Genomic DNA, 26,159 nt, shown 5'->3' on the forward strand with positions numbered 1-26,159 from the left:
TGAAACGTTAAATCAGTAAATTGCTAGACAACAAAGCCAGAGCAGAGTAGGGGGAGGACCCCAGGTCCCTGAGGACCCCAGCAGATTTCTATTTTTATGAACTGGGAGATGCACAGTTGTGCATTATCAAAGTAAAAGGAAAAAGATCCTCCACAAATGCAAACAGGTGGAATTTCGCATTGGAGTATTAGGAGAATGGTTTGAGGGGGAAAAGACTCCCTCTTCACCACAACACTTAAGGCTTCAGGAACTATACTAGAGTGACCAGATACAAAAGAGGGCAGGGCTCCTGCAGCTTTAATGGTTGTGATGAAGAGGGAATTTCACCAGATGCTGTATGAATATAAATGACACCTGCTGAAATTCTCTTTTCAATACAACTTTTAAAGATACAGGAGCCGTGTCCTCCTTTTCATATGGTCACCCTAAATTACACTGGAATTTTCTCCTGGTTCATGGGATTGTGATGCCAATGGTTTTATCGAGAGAATGTAAGGCAACTGTTCACAACAGGCCTTCAAAGGTTCAGCCTAATGGACAACTGGGTATACATCAGTTGACACTGAGTAGATGCAATGGTGGAGGAGAAATATGTTTCTTTGCCACCATCACTGTCACAGAATAGGCCCTGAGATGGGCTCCAGCCTGCATTTGATCATATTCATCCCTAGTCTTCTGCCATATGATCTCTTGCTATCTCCATGGAGTTGGAATTACGGCTTAGTCGAGGACATTTGGGAGCAACTGTGTCTACAGCACAATCCATTTCCTGCTTCCAGGAATTGGCCAGAGCTTCAAGCAGGATCATCTGCCAAATCGGCAGGAAAATTTCCCAGAGACACCAAGAAACAGGGACGGGCCATCAGAACTGGTCCACCATCCCCTACAGAGGTTCAAGGCAGCATTGATTCCAAACAAGACCAGAGAGTAATCTGTCCTTGTCAATGGAGCCATACTTGTACCGCCTACCCACAGATCACTTTCCCCAGTACCACAATGGAAAATCAAGGCCAGTGTTTTATGCTTTAGGCTAGGTATAGCTTGAGTGGTTGCTGTGGTGACCATGAAAGCCTGAGCTGCTCCAGCCAACATGGCCTTACTGTGGGGTTCTCAAGACCTTGGGGTCCTCAAGAGCAGGTATGTGAAAGGTGAGTGGGGGCATGTTTCCGCTTTTCCCTGGTGGGGCTCAAATTTCCATCTCCTGCTTCTCAGTCACTTTTGCCCTATGGAATGAGCCGCTGGTGTTGCTGTAAACATGTATCCTAAACATGTGTGGTGTGTGTGGTGATGCAGGAGTGTGTGGTGAGGGCATGACCCAATCATTATTGGCTGCCTCTGTGTCCATGGGGCAAGTATTGCTGCCAGCCCAGTGCCTGATTAGTGGGCTGTGGTGTTTTTTCCAGGCATGACTGTAACTTCCCACCATTTTTCTATTTTCATTTTGACTATGTTCCCTCCCTTTGCCCAGGCTGAGTAGGCACTGTTTCACTGTATAGCAGCAGTGTATGTCTAGCTCCAAAGCAGAATTAATAAACTCTTGCTATTGTACCTGTGTAACACCCAAATGTCATCAAAGTAGATAGGTAAGGCATCTTGTCTATGGTCTGGAAACTGCCTCTGTGCTACAGTTCCACTTATGATATTGCCAGGTGGTTTAGCTTCAGCTAAAAAGAAATTAGCAGGTGCCATTAACAAGAGGAGTTGCTGAATGAGATGCAGTCAAGAGTGGTTAATGGATTCATCAGGGGAAGAACGACTCCAGCAAAGGAAGGCAGTGGACAAGGGGGAGCACAGCTGAAACAATGACACTCTACAGAATGAGAGCAGCCCGTTGCTTCTCTTCTGCCCTGCATCAGTTTGACAAATCTGTTTGGATGCCTCCAAGGAGTTCTGGTTGGCTCAGAAGTTTGTATAGACAGAATGATCTTCATGGAAACCTTTCCTAAGAACAGCAGCAAGTTTCTTTCCAAAAGGTGGTTGTATGTTGAATTCCTCAGTGATTTCTACAACAGATTTTCCTTTAGTCTCTGGAAGGAACAGGTAGAAGAACATTCCTGACCCCACTAGGACAACCATGAAGATGAGGAAACAAAAGGGACCCAGGCTTTCCTGGAAATGGACACAAATAAGAGAGCAATGATTAATCCCTTGAACAAGTCCAAGTACGCCTTCTCCCATACAATCCGCCCCTCACACTCAGCCAGCAAAATCTAGATTAACAACTGTTACCCAGAGGACCTTCTCTGCTGCCGCTCCCAGACTGTGGAATGGCCTGCCGGGAGAGATCCGCCAATTCAATAGTTTTTCTGAATATAAAAAAGCAATCAAGACAGATCTCTTCTGGCAGGTCTACCCAGTCGAATTTTAAGACCGCTGGCTGTTATTTTAATAATGTATTAGTTTTTGTATGTCTTAAACAGTTTTATGTATTTTATAATGTTTTGTATTCCATGTTGTTCCCCGCCCCGATCCAGAGGGAGAGGCGGGTAATAAATATTATTATATTATTATTAATAATAATAATAAATTAATTAATTAAATAGGCAGATGGGGGTGAGTTTGCTTCTTTAAGGCTGAGTCACTGAGGGAAGTTTTTGCTGTTGTAGTGAAGGTGCCAAGTCTGGCATGAGAGCATATGAAGACTAGAAACACACAGTAGCCCTGGGGGTCTCCAAGGTGGTGCCTAACTGATTTCTATTTAATTTCTTAATATTTCTTTTTTAAATTTAATTGGGCAGCTGGCATGCTGCAAAGTGAAGTACTGGCCTCCAACCATAATCTTTGATTGGATTTAAAGAGATCTCTAAATTAAAAGGAAATAATGTTGCTTACCCGTGGCTGTGTGCTTCCTGATTCTTTGGCACGATAGTTATGGTCTGCATTACATGGGCAGAGAAAGGTTTTTTAAAGACGTACCTAAAAGAAGCGCCTCTTTTTTACTGTGTGTACTGTAAGCTAGGCAGCGCCGCCTGCGGAAGAATCTCTACTCCATTCAAAGGCGCTGCTTGGGCCATTTCCCCCTCGCGTGTTCTTCCATTCGAATAATCTAAACGAGTTCAGTTCCTGCCTCTCGCTCTCCCCCACAGTGTCATCTCCCCGGGACTCTCTTCGGTGTGTGCTCGCACACGTGCACGCAAACTCAAATACAAACACACCGAGGGAGAAAAGTGTTTTGCAGGAGGAGCTGCCGCCACTGGGACGCACCAGAAGAGCCGCTGGGTGGGAGGGGGGATTATTCGAATGGAAGAACACGCGAGGGGGAAGCGGCCCGAGCAGCATCTTTGAATGGGGTAGAGATTCTTCCGCAGGCGGCGCTGCCTAGCTCACAGTACACACAGTAAAGAAAGAGGCGCTTCTTTTAGGTACGTCTTTAAAAAAGGCGCATGGAAGCGCCTTCGCAACGACGTTTAGATCTGGCCCAAGGGACCCAGCTGTGCTTCGCTCATGATCTGGACCATGCGCTGCTCCCTTCGTGGGGGGGGGGGGAGCAAAGAGGCAGAAAGGAGGGTAGGATTATCTTGGAAAGCCAGAAGGAGTTGGGTGAGGGGCTTAGCAACCTGTATCAGCTGACGTTACACGTTGTTACTGTTGCTTAGCAACCTGTATCAGCTGAAGTCTTTACGGAAACATACCTAAACGACATTGTGCCTGGATTCCAGTCAGTTTCCAGGCACAATGTGTTTATGACCTACATGACTTGGAACCAATTTACCTCATCCCCCCATATGAACTTGCCTGGGTTTTAAGACCTTCAGGAGAGGACTTTTCTCCTCTGCTGCTAACAGCTGAAGCACTTTTGGCAGGAACTCAAAAGGCAGCCTTCACAGTGGCCATGCTCTCTCTCTGCAACTTCTTGCCAAGGGAGACCTGAATAGCCCCACGTCTACTGACTTTCCACTGGCAAAGGCCTTTGGCACATAAGCTGATTTGTAAATATATTGTCATGGTTTAACTGGTTGTTTTTATCAATTACATTGATATTTTATTACCTGATTCATTCATATATATATATATATATATATATATATGGTTTCTGTTTTACTCGTGGTTTTTGTATTCATTGCTGCATTGAGCATAATTTGATGGGAAGGTGGGGGTACACATTTAACAAATAAAATAAAGTCAGACAGTTAGATCCCTGATTGAATGAGTATTTAGATCCCCAATCTAAAACCAGCACACCACACTGGCTCTCACAGTGATGGTGTGTAATGGAGGAGGTGTTCTATGAAGCTATTTTGAGGAAATGGTTCTCAAGAGTCAGGTGGCTACTAGGAGGAGGGCTTTCTCTGCTGTGGCACCCCGGCTGTGGAATGAGCTCCCCAGAGAGGTCCGCCTGGCACCTACACTGTACTCCTTTCATCGCCAGCTGAAGACCCTTTCATTCTCTCAGTATTTTAACACTTAATTTTAACTTAAATTTAAATTTTACTGTTCTAATTCTGTATTTTAATCTTATATCAATTTCTGCTGTGTGATTTTATCCTGGTTGTGCTTTTTATACTGTATTTTGTATTTGTGTTTTCAGACTGTTGGTTGTTTTATTATGGTTTTAATTTTAGTGTACCACCCAGAGAGCTTCAGCTATTGGGTGGTATAAAAATGTAATAAATAAATAAATAAATAAAATATTTCAGGTGATCCAGTGATCAACTGCCATCCTATATATGGTGCATCTCTCCCCAACTAAAGCTCTTAAGAATATTCCTTATGGAAGCCACTCAGAGAGGACAGAAGCAGAGAGAGAGAGAGAGCAGAAGCAAGGCAGGAAATAAGTGGGACACTGACCACGGCAAATGGAAAGGTTATTCCAATGACAAAGAGACCTGCCCAGTTCAGGCAGCCACCAATCATGAAAGCTGCTGGTCTGGCGGACTGGCTGAAAATTTCCATCATGACAGACATTGTGGCTCCATCTAAGGCAAGACAAAAGTAGCAGAGTATTGGTTAGGGGAGCCAACCCTAGCCCAGGACTTTCATGACACCACTGGGGTACTCTGCACTGTCTGTTTCACACAGAGATTTGGAGCAGTACGCAGGGAGGGCAGGTGAACAAGACACACACACACACACACACACACTGCCAGTTATAAGAAGGGATAACCTCCATTCATTGGTTATGGTTGTAATTTGTATTGGGAGTAATTTGCAGAACATTCTGTAGACAGAAGTTGGAAGTGGCTTCAGCAGCCCAGACCAGGATGCTTTTGGACACTTGGGGTTTGGCACAATAGAGAAAATATGGTTATCATGCATCTTACTTCTCCCTTCCCAAACCGATAAGGCATTTTAACCCTTTTTCCAGCGTCAAGCCAGCTATCCTCAACTAACCAGCCTCCCCTAAGTACCAATCATGAGAGCTCGAGGGGGAGGCTGCTTCTCACCCTGTTCTGCTTCTTGGCTGCCCTGCCCTCAAGGGTTCTCTGGGCTCTTTTTCTCCCATTCTTATTGCACATCCCTGCAAGTTGCTAGGTCTTTACCTTATTGGCTTTATTTCCTCCCCCAGTGCTGCTACTTAGCAGAAGAATTCCCACCACTCAGGTGTGGCTATTGCTGCCCCCTTCCAAATGCTGCTCTCAGGTTCTTTCTAGGGTTACCTTGTGGAAAGACCTCTTTTACTCACTTGGTCCAATTCCAAAGAAGATAACAAACAAGAAAACCAGAGTGACGCTGCAATGAGACATCCAATTATATTTATTCTAAAAGGGGGGAACAAAGACAACAAGCATTACTACAGGGTCTTCAAAGGATGGGGAAGACCAACAACCCTCTAGCCTGAAAGCATGAGTTACAAATTGCCCTCATACTTTAGACTGTTCATTTTCTCTCCCCCTCCCCCGCACCACGACATGGATGGGCCCACGGGAGGGATGATGGTGGGACAGGGGCTTGTATAGACTCAGGCCCTGCTCATTTTTTTTAAAGTAAGTTAAATCCTTCCAGGAGAAGAGGAATCTCCTTGTTGGCTTCAGCCTGGAAAACAATTATGAAAAGAATGACCAAACAACAATGCAACAATCTTAGAATCAGAAGGACCTTGGAGATCATCTAGTCTGAGTTCAGAGAAGAGCAACAAAAATGATCAGGGGACTAAAATCTCAGTCCTAAGAGGAAAGATTGAAAGAACTGTGTATGCTTAGTCTTGAGAAGACAAGACTGAGCAGGAGAGAGGATAACACTAGTTAAGGTCCTAGCAGTGAAGGATGGTGCTTTCTGGTGGGGCAGAATGCAGGTCACCAGATATAGAGCCAAGGACACCTGTTTTCCTACACAAACCCCACAAGCCCTTTCCTACACAGTTCAACTCACCAACTCAGAAATTTCTTCAGAGTAACAACACTGAGAAAGCAATATGTGGCAGAGCCCATTTCTCCAAGACAGACAACAAGGTGGGGAGGGCAAGAAACCCATTTAACACAGAGACGAACTGAGGCAGTAAGCAATTAAGGTCAATGACTGCAAGGGAGGGGGGCTGTTTAAACTATCATGGGAGGGGTGGTTGAGCAGCCAAAGAGCGACCACCACTTCTGGCGACACAGCCCTGAAGAGCCTGTTTGTGCCATGGGGGAAGCAGAGGTCTGTCCGCTAACTATGGGGTGGGCTGGGGGTTGAACCACACCGCACCATATGGTTCCACCATCATGTGGCAGACCCACTTGCAGTGGTTCTGCTACCGCCCCTCCCCATGGTTTCCCCAACCAGGCTCTTCTATAAACAGCTTTCTCTGCATTTTATATACTTTTATATACTGTGGAGAAATGTGTGTGTGTGTGTGTGTGTGTGTGTGTGTGTGTGTATGTTTAAGCCACTCTTAAAAAGCCTACACTCTATTGGTTCTGTGAACTTAGTATGCTGTTGTTAAGTAATCCAAACACTTTCTGAATGGGTTCAGACAACACACTTACCCACCACGTAACCATGGCTGTATGACCATAGAGAAACTCCATGGCAAGAGTGTCCCTGGAAGTGGCAGTCGCTCTTGCAGGTGGAATTCATGGTTATAACCACCCAAGACCCTTGTTTTAACTACCAGAGAGCCCACCACATGTCATGGTAAGCCACCCCTTAACAGCAGGGTGGCTAGCTGGGGTAGTTCCTTAATTTTTATTGTGGCATCCCCACTGCCACGATACACTAAGGGCATCTTCAGACGGGGCTTTACTGCTTCTTCCTGTTCGAGATTTTTCCCCGGGATTTAAACGGTGTGTTAATACGGCCATTTTTGTATTTTTATGTATAACACTATATGCCATTTGCAAGGGCGGGTGGAGACTGGCATGGTGTTATCGGTCGTCTGCCCCTCTGGCGTAGCCCCTCTGCTCTCTCAGGGTGGAATGAAACACTTCCTCACAAGTTCAGAAGTCTGCGTCTTTGGGGATCTGCACCCCCCCGCCCCCATGCAAGCCAGTTATGTCTCTGTAAAAGCAACAGAAACAATTTTCTCGTTTTGTATACATTGGGAGATGGGATTGTGTTGAAGGGGGTTACACTTCTCTCCTGTGTGTGTGTGTGCACGTGGGGACTGAATAGAAAGGTCTAAAAGTTTCCCAGGAGGCCCGTGCAGATCAGCCCCCATCCCACTGCTAAGTGCTGATTCTTCACAAGTTCAGAAGTCCACCTCCCCCAACCCCACGTGCAACTCAGTATTGTCCCTGTAAGAGTGACTTTGCAGCTTTGGCCATGCGATTTCCTTCCCATCTGAAAACACTCTAAAAGCAGCAGCATTTTTCTCATTTGAGTAGGGGGATTAAATGGAAAGGTTGCCTGTGCTCACGTCCACTGCAACCACCCCCCTCCCCCATTGCCCATTTGCTTGGGCATTCCTGAAATACAGAGCCGCGGAGGGGTGGAGACACTCCAAATTATCCTTGTCAGTAATGACATCAGCACTGCACCACCCAACACTCACCCACACAAAGCAGGACGTAGTGAGATGGAAGGATTACACGAGGAAACAATGGCAGTTTCATTGCATGACCACAAAAAATATTGCGTTTTCCTCATAGCAAAATAACATACAAAAAGGGGGGAAGACAGAAGACAACATGGCAACAGCATTGTGTAAAGCTTGCGGGAAAACCAGTGACCAAACCATGATGACCGCAAGAAGAAATGCCCTCCTAAGCCACCATAATTAGGTCAAAATCCTTAACAACCATGCAGGGAATACGCTAATACCCTGGAAGACAGAAACAAACTTCAAAGTGATCTTGATAGGCTGGAGTGCTGGGCTGAAAACAGCAGAATGAAATTTAATAAGGATAAATGCCACGTTCTACACCTAGGAAAAAGGAAACAAATGCACAGTTCATGATGGGGGACACTTGGCTCAGCAATACTACAAGCGAGAAGGATCTTGGAATAGTTGCAGATCACAAGTTGAATATGAGCTAACAGTGTGATGTGGCTGCAAAAAATAAATACCATTTTGGGCTGCATTAATAGAAATATAGCTTTCAAATTGCACGAGGTACTGGTTCCTCTCTATTCGACACTGCTTAGGCCTCATCTTGAATATTGTGTCCAGTTCTGGGCTCCACAATTAAGGAGGACGCAGACAAACTGGAGCGTGTTCAGAGGAGGGCAACGAGGATGATCAGGGGTCTGGAAACAAAGCCCTATGAAGAGAGACTGAAGGAACTGGGCATGTTTAGACTGGGGAAGAGAAGGCTGAGGGGAGACATGATAGCTCTCTTCAAATGCTTGAAAGGTTGTCACACAGAGGAGGGCCAGGATCTCCTGTCGATCATCCCAGAGCGCAGGACATGGAATAATGGGATCAAGTGACAGGAACCCAGATTCTGGCTGGACAACAGGAAAAACTTCCTGCTAGAGCAGTATGACAATGGAACCAATGACCTAGAAGTTGTGGGCTCTCCCACACTGGAGGCCTTCAAGAGGCAGCTGGAAAGCCACCAGTCAGGGATGCTTTAAGGTGGATTCCTGCATCTAGCAGGGGGTTGGACTCGATGGCCTCATAGGCCCCTTCCAACTCTACTATTCTGTGATTGTGTGATTCTCTGAAGTACAGCACAGAGAAGAGTGTTGTGACTCTCCAGCGTGCCCCCCCTTGCAGCAGAGAAACGCAGCACAGGGTGCCAAGCCACGTTGGCAGGTGTCTAACAGGCAGCTTTCCCAATTCCCTCTGATGTAAGGGAGCGTGGTGGAGGGTAGGGGGGAAAGATAAAACAAATCCCAATTTTGAAGAAAAAAGAAGAAAGAAAAGGCCTTGCTGCTACTCCCAAGCAGGAGCAAAAGGCCAGGAGATTCTTCCTCATCACCAGAAAGGACATCACTTTTTCTGTTTGGCCCTATCTTAATTCAATTCGAAGAAGAATTAGCTATTTGCTGCCTGTTCCACAGCCCTGCACTACTGAGATATGAGAAGAAGGGATTGGAAAAAAGAACCCCCAGAGGATGTCATTCTTCCTACCTGCAGAGAGAGAGTCACTGTGAGGAGAAACAGCACAACAGCCATCATCCCACAGCCTTTCCAGAGGAGGGTTCTCCGGCCAAATCTTTCAATGGTAAAAATCTGAAGGAGGGAAAATGTTGGCATTTCACTGTGAGCAGGAATCCAGCACCTTTCTGCACAATGATACTCTAGCCCCCCAACAGCTTTTCTACACAAGGCTGTTAATTAGGGCTGTGCTCCGCTCCTTTTCGGGTTGGAGAAGCGGTAGCGAATCGGGGTGCTTCGCCTCCGTTTAAGGCGGAGGCAGAGTGGATTGGGGGGCAGCGGAGCATCACGGAGTGGATCGACCATTATGCTGAACTCCACGTCTTTTCGGAGCTCCATCTGCCATCTTGGATTTCCCCCCCATAGGATTGCATTAGGCAAAAACATGACTATTTCTTTGTTTTTTAAGCTACTTAAAAAACAACTTACTGTGCTTAGAGAGTGATGATTTGGGGTCATTTGTGTCAATTTTCAGAATTTTTCATCATGGGGTTTGCTTGCTATTAATTTCTTTAGAATGGCTAAAAGCGGGAGAAGGGAAGCTCTTGTTTTCTCCCTTGATTGACAGATTCAAGTCCCTATCATGATGATAATGTGAAGCACCCTCCAATCCCAATGCTGGAAGAGGGTGGGACTAAGCCAGAGGGAACCAGAGACAGTTTCCTTTCTCTGGAGGGTTAGTTGTCGCTGCATTTGCTTGGGTGTGTGTGTGTGTGTGTGTTTGTTTCTGACTTTTTGCTTAGCTTTCCTTTGTTCTGTTTTGACTTATTGCTTTATATAAATTTATAATTCTTCATTTGGAGCGTTTGTTTGTTGTTTCCCACCCATAAGCCCTTCCCTTCCCAATCTATCCTCTCTTTCTCTCTCTCTTTCTCTCTCTCACTCTGTGTGTGTGTGTTTGTTGGGGCTGTGACTGGGTTTGCTTTGCATTGCTTGTTAAGTGCACAAAGCAAATAACATTTGAGCATTCAAATAAAGTATGGGCAAAGCACAATACACACTTTTCACATTTCCCCAAATAATAAATACATCTGTATGTAGACAAATGACAGAGATATTGTCCTATTGATTGCAATGGGCAAGCTCTTTGCAATGGATCCCTGTGGGCAAGTTTGTTTTCCCTATGGGCAAATACTATCCTTTGCTTTTTTACGTATTTCTGAAAATGGGGTGGGGGATTTTCAAAATTCCCCCCCAAATCACTGGAGGCTTGGATTTGCTTCAAACTGGGCAAGAATGTGGATACATGGATAAGCTCTCATGGTGCTATTTTTGAGGTTTGTAACTTGAAAACTGACGGAGTTCTAGAAAGGGGTGTGAATGGGGGTTAGGGGGTGATGCTGAAAATGAAAAAAAATCGCCAAAAATCAGAGCGTATTCAGATTTGCTTGAAACTTGCCATGAATTTGGATCTAGGTGGCATCTGTGAGGGTGCCCATTTGCAAGTTTGTATCTGTAAAAATGTTGGAGTAAATCCCATTTCTGAAAATGGGGTGTAGGGTTTTCAAAAATCCCCCCAAAATCAGTGGAGGTTCGGATTTGCTTCAAACTGGCATGAATGTGGATACATAGATAAACTCTCATGGTGCTGATTTTGAGGTTTCTAACATTAACAAAAAAAGTTATAGGCTTTTGGATTTCAATGCAAGTCTATGGGGAAAACACAGAGCTCTGATCCGGATCCAGAGCTCCGCAGCGGAGCAAAGCAGACCATAGGCGGATCAATGTGGAGCGGAGTGGACCCGATCTGGAAGTTGCGGATTGGGATCTGGAGCGGATCAGGGGGGTCCATGCACAGCCCTACTGTTAATCCACTGTTTCTACTTCTGGTTTCATTGAAGAACTAAACAGCATTTCTTTCCTGCTTTTCTGCTACCTTTAGGTGGCACTGCACTATAGCAGAATAGCACAAATACACAAGAGGAAATTACAGTTTTACTTTCTTTAATCATGGGTTCATCTACAACAAGCAGGATATTCCACTACGAAAGCGGTATATAAAATGCAGGAGCCACACTATTGCTTTATAGCGGTATTGAAGTGCACTGCAGGATCTACACTACTGCTTTATAGTGCACTGTTAACTGTTGGGGCCCATGACACCTCTACACCAAGCAGGACATAACACTATGAAAGTGGTATGAAAGCGTTATGTGGTATGTGTCAATGGGCCCCAACAGTTGTCAGTGCACTTCAATACCACTATAAAGCAGTAGTGTGGCTCCTGCCTTTTATATTCCGCTTTCATAGTAGAATATACTGCTGGCGTAGATGAGCCCTAATACTGCACTCTATGCAGGATTTTTTTAAAAAAACTCACTGAAAACGCTATTTGAAAGCGGAACTGAAACTGGAGAATCACAACGGGCTTCTTTAAATGAGTGATTTATACCACACTCATGACTGGCCATTCATGAAAGAAGTTTGTGGGTCATTTTGACGATGATGTGAGCCTCCTGCATGTTTCTTGCTCCTTTTCCCAGTTAATCTGTTCAAAAATAAACCTTGGAAAACCCGGTTCTTCTGAAATACGTTGGGATTTGCTGCCAGATGCAGTTGGTTACACTATAAAGCACTCACTAGAGGATGCTGTTCCATTGAACTATATGGGCTGGGAGGTTTTAAATTACAGGCCACGGAGTTTCTGCTCTCTTCCCATGTAATTCAGCTTGTTTCAAATTCGGAAGAGAAACAGGAAGCAGAGGTAAGGAAATGCGATTCCTCCCTGTCTGAAAGTCCTCAATGTCACCTAAAGAACCCATAAAGAACTGTGAATAGGGAAGGATGAGTGCACAATAAAGGCCTCGTGCAGGGAAGCTCCAAGATATCCCTTGCTGGGATGGGCTTTCTTAAAACAGTCTGGAGCAGGGCAGTGAGGGAACACGCTTTCTTCCTTGGGAAAAGGCTTATGACAGGGTAAGACCTTGGGAGGCGCCTCTATGGGCATGGGGGTGGGTGCGAGAGATGGGTGGGGAGAGGGAGAGAAAAGTGCCAAATGCCAGCAAGTTAGCAAAGAATTATACTAGTATTCCAACAGGGTACTGCGGCGTGCATGCCAAATAATTAAAGATAATATGCTGAATTGGACTGTGTTATTATTATTTGGCTTAATGGTCTAGATTCAGACTTAGTTATACTTAGAAAAGAGCCACTGATAGCAATGGGTCTTCTTCAAATATGATTAAGTCTGACTTGTGTCATCCTGGGCCCAGTGCTCTTCAACATTTTTATTAATGATTTGGACAAGGAGGTGCAGGGAACGCTGATCAAATTTGCAGATGACACAAAATTGGGTGGGATAGCTAATACCCTGGAAGACAGAAACAAACTTCAAAGTGATCTTGATAGGCTGGAGTGCTGGGCTGAAAACAACAGAATGAAATTTAATAGGGATAAATGCCAAGTTCTACATTTAGGGAATAGAAACCAAATGCACAGTTACAAGGTGGGGGACACTTGGCTCAGCAATACTACAAACGAGAAAGATCTTGGAATTGTTGTAGATCACAAGCTGAATATGAGCCAACAGTGCGATATGGCTGCAAGAAAGGCAAATGCTATTTTGGGCTGCATTAATAGAAGTATAGCTTCCAAATCACGTGAGGTACTGGTTCCTCTCTATTCGGCCCTGGTTAGGCCTCATCTAGAGTATTGCGTCCAGTTCTGGGCTCCACAATTCAAGAAGGACGCAGACAAGCTGGAGCGTGTTAAGAGGAGGGCAACCAGGATGATCAGGGGTCTGGAAACAAAGGCCTATGAAGAGAGACTGAAAGAACTGGGCATGTTTAGCCTGGAGAAGAGAAGATTGAGGGGAGACATGATAGCACTCTTCAAATACTTAAAAGGTTGTCACACAGAGGAGGGCCAGGATCTCTTCTCGATCCTCCCAGAGTGCAGGACACAGAATAACGGGCTCAAGTTAAAGGAAGCCAGATTCCGGCTGGACTTCAGGAAAAACTTCCTGACTGTTAGAGCAGTGCGACGGTGGAATCAGTTACCTAGGGAGGTTGTGGGCTCTCCCACACTAGAGGCATTCAAGAGGCAGCTGGACAAGCATCTGTCAGGGATGCTTTAGGGTGGATTCCTGCATTGAGCAGGGGGTTGGACTCGATGGCCTTGTAGGCCCCTTCCAACTCTGCTATTCTATGATTCTATGATTAAGTAGGTGTCTACTTTTACCATTTTTTACATCTGATCCCTCTAGCTTCTGCAGAAGACTGTATTTCATATATTATTTATTTATTTAAGACATTTATATCCTGCCCTATATCATTAAGATCTCAGGGCAGTAAACAGATAAAAGCATACAGTATAAAACAGTAAATATACACAGCTAAAAACAAACTAAACCACAAAACAAGTTAAAACAATATACAGTCATATGAAAAAGAAAGTACACCCCCTTGGAATTGTATGATTTTACATATCAGGACATAATAACAATCATCTGTTCCTTAGCAGGTCTAAAAATTAGGTAAATACAACCTCAAATGAACAACAACACATGACATATTACACCATGTCATGATTTATTTAACAGAAATAAAGCCAAAATGGAGAAGCCATGTGTGAAAAAGTAAGTACACCCTTACTGCTTCCATAGGAATTAAGATGCTAAGTAGCAGACAGATGCTGCTAATCAAATGCCCGTGATTAATTGATCATCAGCAAGTATGACCACCTCTATAAAAGTCGAAGTTTTTTCAGTTTGCTGGTCTGGAGCATTCGGGGTGTGTGTGTGTTAACATAATGCCAAGGAGGAAAGGCATCAGCAATGATCTTAGAGAAGCAATTGCTGCTGCCCATCAATCTGGAAAGCATTATAAGGCCATTTCCAAACAATTTAAAGTCCATCATTCTACAGTGAGAAAGATGATTCAAAAGTGGAAAACATTCAAGACTGTTGCCAATCTTCCCAGGAGAGGACGTCCCAACAAAGTCACCCCAAGATCAGACTGTACAATGCTCAGAGAAATTGCAAAAAACCCAAGAGTTACATCTCAGACTCTACAGGCCTCAGTGAGCATGTTAAATGTTAAAGTTCATGACAGTACAATTAGAAAAAGACTGAACAAGTATGGTTTGTTTGGAACGGTTGCCAGGAGAAAGCCTCTTCGCTCTAAAAAGAATGTGGCAGCACGACTTAGGTTTGCAAAGTTGCATCTGAACAAACCACAAGACTTCTGGAACAATGTCCTTTGGACAGACGAGACCAAAGTGGAGATGTTTGGCCATAATGCACAGAGCCACGTTTGGCGAAAACCAAACCCAGCATATCAGCACAAACACCTCATACCAACTATCAAGCACAGTGGTGGAGGGGTGATGATTTGGGCTTGTTTTGCAGCCACAGGACCTGGGAACCTTGCAGTCATTGAGTCGACCATGAACTCCTCCGCATACCAAAGTATTCTAGAGTCAAATGTGAGGCCATCTGTCCGACAGCTAAAGCTTGGCCGAAATTGGGTCATGCAACAGGACAATGATCCCAAGCACACCAGCAAATCTACAACAGAATGGCTGAAAAAGAAAAGAATCTAGCTGTTGCAATGGCCCAGTCAAAGTCCAGACCTCAACCCGATTGAAATGCTGTGGCGGGACCTGAAGAGAGCTGTGCATAAACAAACACCCTCAAACCTCAATGAACTGAAGCAACGTTGTAAAGAAGAGTGGGCCAAAATTCCTCCACAACGATGCGAGAGACTGATAAAGTCATACAGAAAACGATTACTTCAAGTTATTGCTTTTAAAGGTGGTTCTACAAGCTATTGAATCATAAGGTGTACTTACTTTTTCACACATGGCTTCTCCGTTTTGGCTTTATTTCTGTTAAATAAATCATGACACGGTGTAATATGTCATGTGTTGTTGTTCATCTGAAGTTGTATTTACCTAATTTTTAGACCTGCTAAGGAACAGGTGATTGTTATTATGTCCTGATATGTAAAATCATACAATTCCAAGAGGGTGTACTTTCTTTTTCACACAACTGTATAATTTCATAGAATCATAGAATCATAGAATAGCAGAGTTGGAAGGGGCCTACAAGGCCATCGAGTCCGACCCCCTGCTCAATGCAGGAATCCACCCTAAAGCATCCCTGACAGATGGTTGACCAGCTGCCTCTTGAAGGCCTCTAATGTGGGAGAGGCCACAACCTCACCAGGCAACTGATTCCATTGTCGTACTGCTCTAACAGTCAGGAAGTTTTTCCTGATGTCCAGCTGGACTCTGGCTTCCTTTAACTTAATTTAAAAGCAGTAGAACAATTAAAACTATTAAAACAATGTGCCATCTTAGTGAGTTTAACCATTAAAAGCTTTGTTAAAAAGCCATGTTTTCACTTGCATTCTTATTAAAATCTGATATCAATGTTAAATTAAATTGTACTGGAAATGTGTAAAATAAATGATAAATATGTTTAAAAATAAACGTTTTAAAAGTTAATATTTGTCTAAAGTTCATTAAATGGGGCAAGTATGGGGGAGGGCAGGCTGTGTCTCTGTCAGGTTTGGCCCCCATAACATTCATGGCACTGCAGTTCATTCACATCACAAGTACCCACTTCAGAAGTCTGTGCTAAAGAAATGAGATTGCCCACAACAGGCACTTCCCCGTACAACAGGCACTTTCTTGGGTGTATTGGCAAAGCATTTCCCTGCTGTCATCTCTTTTTTTAAGTATAAGAGGTTTTTTATCCCTGCCTAGAGCTTCCATTCAACAGCAGTTTTAATACCTGATGTTGTTTGGACTCTATACTGTTAGTTTACCCTACCCAGTGCCTGTTTACCCTACCCAGTGCCTGTTTGCATTCTCTTCCCCTCCTTATTGCTTTACTATGATTTTATTAGATTGTAAGCCTATGCGGCAGGGTCTTGCTATTTACTGTTTTATTCTGTACAGCACCATGTACATTGATGGTGCTATATAAATAATAATAATAATAATAATAATAATAATAATAATAATAATAACAGTGCAAAGCTTCATTGACGTGCCTGCTGGCCTTCACTCCACTGCCATTTCCTGCACTGTCCCCGTCTCCATTTCTGCTGACACTGACAAGGTGTGTCGAGCGGCTAAAGCTTTGTCTACTGCCTTGCCAGCTTGTTTTTTAATTGAAGCATTACTGCGTGTTCCTATGTATCACTGGGCCCCGCCAGGATGTGTGTGGCCCAACAACTGCCCCAGGATGCCTGGTGCTGACACTAGGCCTAGCAGGCAGGGACAGCTTCTGGGAGGAGGATTGGGAACAAAGGCTGCCCACCCTCCTGAGATAAGGAAGGAAAAGGGAGTGTTGTTGAGGGCCTGTCTAGGTCATATTCTAGTTTACTCAACAAAGATGCACAAAGTACTTCGAGCCAGCTACGTAAGAGCTAGGTGACTAGAGAGGGTGCATTGACTGCCACAGGAAAGGATTCCCCACAATTAAAAATGAAATAAAATCTTCTCTTGTTATTTGTGCAAAGGAGGCAGAGGGAGAGTACATTCATTGCAGAATCAAACTGGCTGGTCTTACGCAGAGCAAAGAAGAGGAGAGCTCACAGAGGCCAACGCCCAGTGAGATGTAGGGGATGAGGTCCTCTTCAAAACCAGCACTGCGGAAAACTTCAAATGTGTAGAAATAGACCTATGGAAAAACAAGTTGATGCCAAATAGGGCAACAGATTTTTTTCTGGGTGGACCATGCTCGTTTCTGACCCATTTCTGACCCTGCTCTTCTGTGCTTGGCATTCCTGTGCTACTACGCCTGGTGTAGCCACAACAATATGTAAAGTTGTAAAGAAACAGTAAATATGCCATAGATAGTTCAGAAGTATTTTACATCTTTGGGAAAGGAAGGGAACCTCTCGTGCAAGCACTGAGTCATTATTGACTCTTGGAGGGGCGCCAGCTTTCGCTGACGTTTTCTTGGCTGGCCTTATAGCGGGGTGGTTTGCTGTTGCCTACCCCAGCCATTATTACCTTTCCCCCAGCTAACTGGGTACTCATTTTACCGACCTCAGGAGGATGGAAGGCTGAGTCAACCTGAGCCAGCTGCCTGAAACCAGCTTCCGCTGGGATCGAACTCAGGCCGTGGGGAGAGTTTCAGCTGCAGAAACTGCTGGGCCAGATCTACACGTCGTTGCAAAGGCGCTTCCGTGTGCCTTTTTTAAAGACGTATCTAAAAGAAGCGCCTCTTTCTTTACTGTGTGTACTGTGAGCGAGGCAGCACCGCCTGCGGAAGAATCTCTACCCCATTCAAAGACGCTGCTTGGGCCGCTTCCCCCTCGCGTGTTCTTCTATTCAAATAATTCCCCCTCCCACCCGGCGGCTCTTCTGGCACGTCCCAGCGGGGGCGGCTCCTCCTGCAAAACACTTTTCTCCCTCGGTGTGTTTGTATTTGCGTTTGTGTGCTCGAGCACACACCGAAGAGAGTCCCGGGGAGATGACACTGCGGGGGAGAGCGAGAGGCAGGAGCTGAACTCGTCTGCTGCGCGCACGCAAACGCCAATACAAACACCGAGGGAGAAAAGTGTTTTGCAGGAGGAGCTACCGCCGCTGGGACACGCAAGAAGAGCCGCCGGGTGGGAGGGGGGATTATTCGAATGGAAGAACACGCGAGGGGGAAGCGGCCCAAGCAGCATCTTTGAATGGGGTAGAGATTCTTCCGCAGGTGGCGCTGCCTAGCTCACAGTACACACAGTAAAGAAAGAGGCGCTTCTTTTAGGTACGTCTTTAAAAAAGGCGCACGGAAGCGCCTTCGCAACGACGTGTAAATCTGGCCCTGGTTTACCGCTCTGCGCCACACGAGGATGTATATTTTTGGTGCTGAAGTTCATGGGCTGAACTATTTTTTCTTTTAGCTGTTGTCTTCTGGGAGTCCCCAGGGGTAGCTTAGAAGCAAAAGAGCCTGAAGGCCTCATCTTCTGCTGGAACCCAGACAGTAAAGGCCATCAAAGGGCATTTTCTCACATGAGCCCCAAAGCAACTCTTGCTTCAAATTGGCACATCATGAAAATACAAATCCTACATTGGCCACAATGCTCATTCACATTACAAAGACCTTTCTTCTGATTCAGTATAAGTAGTACAAGAAGAGATCAATGGTAACATGTCAAAACAGTGTAAGAAATAAAGAGCTGGACGGAATGCCAGGGGCGACCTTACCTGGCCTCTGCCCTGAGGTTCACCTGACAGAGGCCTGGCCCACGAAAGGGTCCCCATAATCCCTTTCTCTAGTCCTGGGGTTGGGGGACTTTGGCCCTGATGGACTTCAGCTCCCATCATCCTCAACATTTTGTCATGCTGGCTGGGGCTGATGGGAGATGGAGTCCAACAACATGTGGAGGGCCAAATGTTGTTGTAGTCACCTTATTGCATTGCTGAATTGTCCTGTACATTCTCTGGCACTAAACAGTCTGACTTTCTGTAGCTTCTTCCCTTATGATCTAATCCAGCCCAGTCAGACATGCCACAACCTGTTGCCTCTATTTCTCAGCTCTCCAGGTTTTCAGGCAAATAGTTTTTTTAGAGAAGCCTGAAGTGGTTGGAGTGTTGGACTGGGACTGGCACATCCCATGTTCAAGTTCCCACTCAGCCATGAAGGTCCCAGGGTGGCTTTCGGGCAGTGACTGACTCTCAGCCAAACCTACCTCACAGGGTTGTCATGAAGGTAAAATGGAAAGGAGGGGAGCATGTATTGAACTCTTTGGGCTCATTGGATTCCAGCAGAGATTTAAATGTAAATGACAACAGGAATAAGAATACTACTACTATATTGCCTACTACTTTGCCTGTCATGTACAAGGGGAGTTTTGCGGGCATTGAGCTAGGTGGACACTTAACTGCATTGATGCCGCAGAGCTGCAGGGTGAGGACAACGGCAATGAGAACGTGCAGCTGCCGCCGCAGGGATCCATCTCTGAGCAGATCTCCTGCACTCAATGCGTTGCTGTTCTTCCCTGTGACCACTTCCTTCTTCAAATCGCTGAGTTCCTCCTGGTGACTCCCTTGGCCCCAGAGCTCATGCATGGCTGCAAGAGCAGAGAAGAGGAAAGACCTTCATGCCAAATCCAGAAGTGGGTGGAAAGGTGGTGGACGGTAGGGAGCTGGTGTGCACATGATTCCTCAAGGGGCACAAATGAGGGGCTGAAGCAGCAGCCACCATCACAATGCAAGGTTCTGGATTGGCCCTCTGGTCCAACTACTTCTGAGCCAATCTCAGGTAGCCTGGATAGGCCATCTTGGAAATGTGTGTGCATGAGTATCTTCCGAACCCCTCTCTCCCTCATAATACTCTAATGCAGGGACTGGTGGGGCATTTTTCGGGGCGGAAATGGGGGCTTAACACTTCCCCAACCTGACTCTCTGCGGTCTCTTTTAGCTAAATTACCTCATAGGATTGTTATAAGGACAAAACACCCCAAACACCTCAGAGGGAATATGAAACAAAGCAGTAATAATAAAAAATAAAAATACATAGTACTGTGGAGAAAAGGAGGCTGATTTGGAGGAAGAACTGGGAGGCATGGGAATGATTTAAGCACACAGATACACACACACACACACACACACACACACACACACATACACACACACACTTCCCGCAGTTCCTCATTGTCTTGGCACATATTGGTTTGGGATCAGGCATGTTCCAAGATGATTCAGCCCAATTTTCTCAAGGAAACCTGTGAAGAACTTACCCTTCAAGCAGCCTCCTTCATCTCCCTTTTGGATTAAGAGGTACGGTGGAGATTCAGGGAAGAATGGTAAGGTGAGCAGCTGGAGAAGCGCTGCAGCACCCACAAAGCCCAGCAGCAATGGCCATGAGGATTCTGTCCCCAGAAACTCCCTGGAGAGTAGGAGGGCCGGAAATTAGTTGCTGTGGCCAGGCAAAGCTGGCGAGCCGTCCAAGGGAGGCTCCACCTCCATTCTCCATCCCAGGAGGCCCAATGGCCTTGCTGTACCTGAGCCCTAGGATTTGGCCCAAGGATTTCCCCAGTGACCAAAAGAATCCTGATGTGGCATTTGCAAATCCTCGTAGCTTCTTGGGGGAAATTTCACCAGCATACTGGGGATGAATGGCCATGCAGGAGCCTAGAAGAGGAAAGACAATATGAAAAGAGGACTAGGAAATAAAATAGCACCACACAGATGCTATGTTGATATTGTTGTTTCTGGTCCAAACAGATCATGATAGCCATCTCTAATGCCTTGCAATCCCACCCCACCCCCACCCCCGGATGCTTGTTCAACGTTTTACAACCCCATAAGGCACATTCTCAGAGCAAATTCATTAGAAGGTGAACCCATAATATCACATGCTCCCACAGGTGACTCCTCATGTCTCAAAACCAATAAACAATTCTTAGCTGGCATCAGAAAGAGGTTGCCCTCAACATACTGTTGTACTTCCTCTTACAGCTGAATTAACTAAGGGAAATTAACAACAAATAGTATATCATTTATACATTTTGCTTTTTAAAACAGGTCCTGGCTGGATACACTTCTCTAAAAGCAAAGAAGAGGTGGTGATGGGGGAAAATCACATTCCTTACTGTGGCTCTGCTTCCTGCTCCTCTTCTGCATTTGAAACAAGCTGAAATTACATGGAGAAGAGAGCAGTGACCACGTGGCTTGTACAGTTCAATGCAGTTTAATGGGACATTACCCTCTAGCGGGCATTTTATAGCACCACTTTGCCTGCACACAGCAGGAAATCCTGACAAATCCCAACATATTTCAGAAGAGTTGGGTTTTCTGAGGCTTATTTTTTATTGCTAAAATCAGGAAATGGAGCAGGAGATGCACAGGAAGCTCACGGCATTGTCAAAATGACCCACAAACATCTGTGAGTTGCCAGTCATGAGCATACTATAAAATGCTCATTTAAAGAAGCTCTGTGTCCTCTTTCTTATGGACCAGCGCAGCTACCTTTGTTTTTTGTTGTTTGACATACAGAGTGACACTGCCTCCAGTACACTCTTCCCTGTCCTTCCTATAGATCCAGAGATGATTGTAACCCACTGGGTCTCTCCATTCTAACAGGTTTCCATTATGCCCACTATAAATAGGTTTTCCTTTTAAAATAAGCGCTCTAACTCTCCCTTGGAAGCTTCTAGCATTTAGTATAGAAGGGTGCCATTCTCCAGGGCTGAATCTGCATGGGGGATTTACTAAAGAATATAAGAAGTGCCATCCTGTATCAGACCGATGGTCCTTCTAGTCCAGCACTCTGTTCATGCAGTGGCCAACCATCAGTCAGCCAGAGACCAACAAAGCAGGATATGGTGCAACAGCACCCTCCCAACCATGTATCCCAGCAACTGGTGCATATAGCCTCAGATACTAGAGGTAGCACATAGCAATCAGGGCTAGTCGCCATTGATAGCCTCCTCCAGGAATATATCCAACCTCCTTTTAAAGCCATCCAAATTGGTGGCCCTCACTACATCTTGTGGTAAGTGAATTCCATAGTTTAACTATGCGCTCCAGCGCTACACACGATAATGGCACATGACGTTCCTCCCTCTCTGCAGCAACCATTTCATAAAACCCCAAAATTTGCAAAGTCTAAGCTTGTGGTATTGAAAGAGGTGTGGCTTTAGTGCTGGCTGGGGGAGTGGTGCTTAGGGTGACCATATTTTGGAAACCAAAAAGGAGGATAATATGACCTCCTCTGAAGGAGGTGTGCCCACTCCAACATGCCCAGCCCCAAGGTGGGGGCCATCCTGACATGAATGTCTCCCAAGGAGGCATGGCCTTGGTCTGATTCTACTGCTCACAATTAAGACAAACCTGTTCTACATAATATGTTAATGTTAAAATCTTTAGCTATTTTTTTTCTAATCCAGGACCTGTTTTCTTTAGAAAAATGGGAAAAAATAGATTTTCTTTTCTATTGAGCTTGTATGACGACAGCAAAAAGAACTACCACAAAGAAATTTGTACAGCAACTAAAAATATAAGTTAATTTTAGATACCTTGAATGTTCTTTAGTAGAGTTGGAAGGGGCCTATAAGGCCAAAGAGTCCAACTCCCTGCTCAATGCAGGAATCCATCTTAAAGCATACCTGACAGATGGCTGTCCAGCTGCCTCTTGAAGGCTTCTAGTGTGGGAGAGCCCACGACCTCCCTAGGTAACTGATTCCATTGTTGCAACTGCTCTAACAGTAAAGAAGTTTTTCCTGATATCCAGCTGGAATCTGGCTTCCTTTAACTTGAGCCCGTTATTCCGTGTCCTGAACTCTGGGATGATCGAAAAGAGATCCTGGCCCTCCTCTGTGTGACAACATTTCAAGATAGCACTCTTCAAATACTTGAAAGCAGTACATGTGTGCAAATATCCTCCCAGCCAAGCTAATGGTGTGGCTGAAATGTATGCCCAGCTCTCCGCTCTGCTCCACCCCCCACACCTTTCCTAGACATTTTTTAAAACAATTAAAAATCCCCCCAGAGGGTGCAAAAACCTGGATATATCCAGGCAAAGCTAGAGAGTTGGTCACCCAAGTGGTGCTGTGAGGAAGAATGGAAAGTTGCCTTCAGCAAAGGGAGGAGACTGAGGAGGTAACCTTTTCCTCATCATTTCCCTCCTCCATGGTTCACCAGCAGCTTTGCCCAGTGAACTAAAGAATGAATGCAAAGCTGCCTCCTATACTCTCTGCCTTTTTCGGCGAGCCAGCAAACCTTCCCAGTTCTCTCCATCATTATTATTTCCTTGCCTCAAGGAACAAGCTGAAAACCCTGGATGAGCATGTCTAATTGCCCTGGAGAGAGAGGCAATTGGGTCTTTTGCTGCTTTACCAGTCATTCACTATTTTGCATGTTCAGCTGTGTGAATAACACACACCTCTTGCATGGTTCTGCTCAGCAGAATTAACTGAAAATGCCAGATAAGCATGTCTGCTTGGAAATAAATCACATTGTCTTCAGTTGCACTTACCACCACCACCCAGCCTTCCCAATTCTCTCCTTCACTGGACACTTGTTGACTGTTTGGTTGTGGGAATCCACCCACATGCACAAAATGTGGTTTGTCTTGCTGACTTTTGCCCGGCAACAGCAGTCCCCTGCCGATATACAGTGCAGGCATGTCTAGACCATGCCTTATCCTGGGGATTGTCCCAGGATCATCCCTGTGTGTCCACATGATGCACAGGGGATCCTGGGGTCAGGGAGGGAAGATTCCTCCATTTCCCCAGGATAACCGGGATGGCTTTTAGCTCAATTTTCCCTGCAGCCTTGGGATTGTCTTGGGAACGCAGGTGGTGTGGGCAGCCGTCCTGGTTTCTTCCCAGGTCCTTGCGAGTAAACTGAGGAGCCAGGCACAGAGCTCTTCAGGTGCTCCTTGCCCATTGGGGGGGGGTGCGGAGGATCAGGGTTGGTTTTTTGCTGACCTTTTCATTGGAGCGCACGTGTGCTTATCTTCAGTAAAAAATGGAAAAAAGAAAATGGCAGGCATGACGTCCTCCTTCCCCCCTGGATGTCGCACGCCATGTGTGGACAAAGGGAAGGATCTCGCAATCAGCATATCATGAGATCCTCCCCTCTTCCCTCCCCTGATGTAGACATGCCCTGCATTAGCTGGCAACATGTGCCACAGGACAAGCAGATCCAAAATTGTGAAAAACTAGTTTAAAACTGAATCACCTAAGAAAGCATCTCCATGTAGCTGGGGCCTAGATATCTCTGGCTTGTGCATTTCCACTATGGTCCTTCAGCGTCTTTGACTAGCTGTCATATGGCCTCATGGCCCTATTGTAAAGCAGTAGAGAAATGAGTACACACCACCCGGTGCGGGGGAGCAGGGAAAACATGCCCTAACATGAAGGAGCTCATTTGCATACAGTGTTGTGCATGCAACAGTCTCTGGCTGCAGAAGGAGGAGCTGAACTTTGACATGCTTAGTGTTGGAGGTGGTTCCTGTTTTGGGCCTGCTGAATCAGCTCTCTTTTGCAGCGCACCCCAGTTTCGGTTGCTGCCACCTACCATCCACCTTATTGCATGCCTGGAGGATCCCTATTCATTCACTGTCTCCTGGGCTTGTGAATAAGGCTAAAGGACACAGGCTTCCATCGGCCTACCTAGACCTTGGGAGGGAAATGTGTTAATCAAAAGGTTGTCTCCCATGTTCTATTTTTGTTGCTTGTTGTCAAACTGAATAAATACCAGTACTTATACCTCAGGTGTGTGGGTGAGGTTGCTACTCAGACATCTCTAAATTGGTGTCCCAGGTTTCCTGGGTGGGGGCTTGAGCCTGAGCTAACCTTAAGGGAAAAACAAACAACCCCTAGACATAGAACCCGGCCCTGGGTACCGACCCAAGGGTTACACTATTTCTATCCTGTCTCATTTGGATGAACAGAAACTTTCCCCCTTGTCCCCTGTGGCTGGAAGCTATTTTGTATTTTATTCTTTTAACAGATTGTCCAGAGAATGCTTGTTATTGGGTGGATTAAAAATACAATAAACCAACTCACACAATCAAAAGTCTTAAAAATATCTAACGCTAAGATACCCGCTTTAATCTTTGACTTTCTTATCCCCTGAATTACATTGTGTGAGTTGGCAAGCATTAAAGATGGTTCTAAATAAAATGGGTTTTGGAAATAAATTTAAAGCAATAATAGAGCAGTTATATTCCCAAAATACAGCCGTAGTGGTAGTAAATGATGGAGTTACGGACAAGATACGACTAGCCAGAGGGACAAGACAAGGTTGCCCACTCTCGCCGGTCCTGTTTGTATTGGTTATGGAGTTATTGGCAAATGTAATAAGAGAGGATGGGGAGATAGAGGGGATAGGTAGCAGAAATAAAATTAAATTGAATATGTTTGCAGATGATACTTTGATAACTATTAAAGATCCTATTGATAAGATGGAGAGAGTTAAACAGCAGTTGAAAGAATTTGAAGAAGTTATGGGGTTAAGAATAAATTGGGCAAAATCGGAATTGATGTTATTTAACTATACTAAAAAGGAAGAAAAGGAGTGGGAAGGGAATGTTACAGATTTGAAAAGTAAAGAAAAAATTAAATATTTGGGAATTAGGATTATTAAAAATTTAGAAGATTTAGAAAACGAGAATTTAAGTGGTTTAAAAAAAGAGATATTAGAAAAATTTAAAAAATATAAGAGACTGAACCTTTCTTGGTTTGGGAGAATAGCTTTAATAAAGATGAAGATTTTACCTAAGATTAATTTTGTTTTTAGGATGCTACCAATAAGAATCTCAGATTTAGAGTTAAAAAGTTGGCAGAATATTATAAATAATTATTGTAATGCACAGAAGAAATCAAGGATTAATAAAAGTAAATGGTATTTAAGCCAAAGAAAGGGAGGACTGGGACTCCCAAACATTAATTTTTACTATGTAGCAAATAGGTTAAGACATATTGTTGAAGCAATTTTAGGTGTAGGTGATTTAGATTGGATGGAGGAAAAAAGCACAAGCAATATAGAATTAAAGTTGCAGAATGTATTTTTTAAGGAAAGAGGGAAAAGAAAATGGGTTGATGATTTAGGTAATCAGTTTCTGAAGTTCCATTGGGAACTTTGGAACAAATATAAAAAGGAATTGCTCTCAAGCAGCTCCTGTTTAACACCGGTGATAATGTAAAAGAATTTTCCTGAAGATTTAAAGAATAGATTAAGTAAAGTTTTAATAGAGAAAAATAAAATGAAATTAAGAGAATTAAGAGAATGGTTAAGAGGGATG

General features: G+C 44.8%; 1 protein-coding gene across 1 annotated transcript in view; it reads right to left on the bottom strand.

The window, feature by feature from the left end:
• Window positions 1-1,899: 1,899 nt before the first annotated feature.
• The window catches only part of LOC134410863 (solute carrier family 2, facilitated glucose transporter member 11-like), a 28,438-nt gene continuing 4,178 nt past the window's right edge, over window positions 1,900-26,159 (bottom strand). The window contains exons 5-12 of the mRNA XM_063144372.1: window positions 20,410-20,539; window positions 20,146-20,294; window positions 19,289-19,476; window positions 16,980-17,090; window positions 9,434-9,535; window positions 5,624-5,699; window positions 4,789-4,916; window positions 1,900-2,109 (exon numbers count right to left, since the gene is read on the bottom strand). Coding sequence (XP_063000442.1) covers window positions 1,900-2,109; window positions 4,789-4,916; window positions 5,624-5,699; window positions 9,434-9,535; window positions 16,980-17,090; window positions 19,289-19,476; window positions 20,146-20,294; window positions 20,410-20,539 — 1,094 coding nt within the window. The remainder of the gene's footprint in view (window positions 2,110-4,788; window positions 4,917-5,623; window positions 5,700-9,433; window positions 9,536-16,979; window positions 17,091-19,288; window positions 19,477-20,145; window positions 20,295-20,409; window positions 20,540-26,159) is intronic.

The sequence above is a fragment of the Elgaria multicarinata genome, chromosome 18, assembly GCF_023053635.1.
Source record: "Elgaria multicarinata webbii isolate HBS135686 ecotype San Diego chromosome 18, rElgMul1.1.pri, whole genome shotgun sequence".
Taxonomy (NCBI): domain Eukaryota; kingdom Metazoa; phylum Chordata; class Lepidosauria; order Squamata; family Anguidae; genus Elgaria; species Elgaria multicarinata.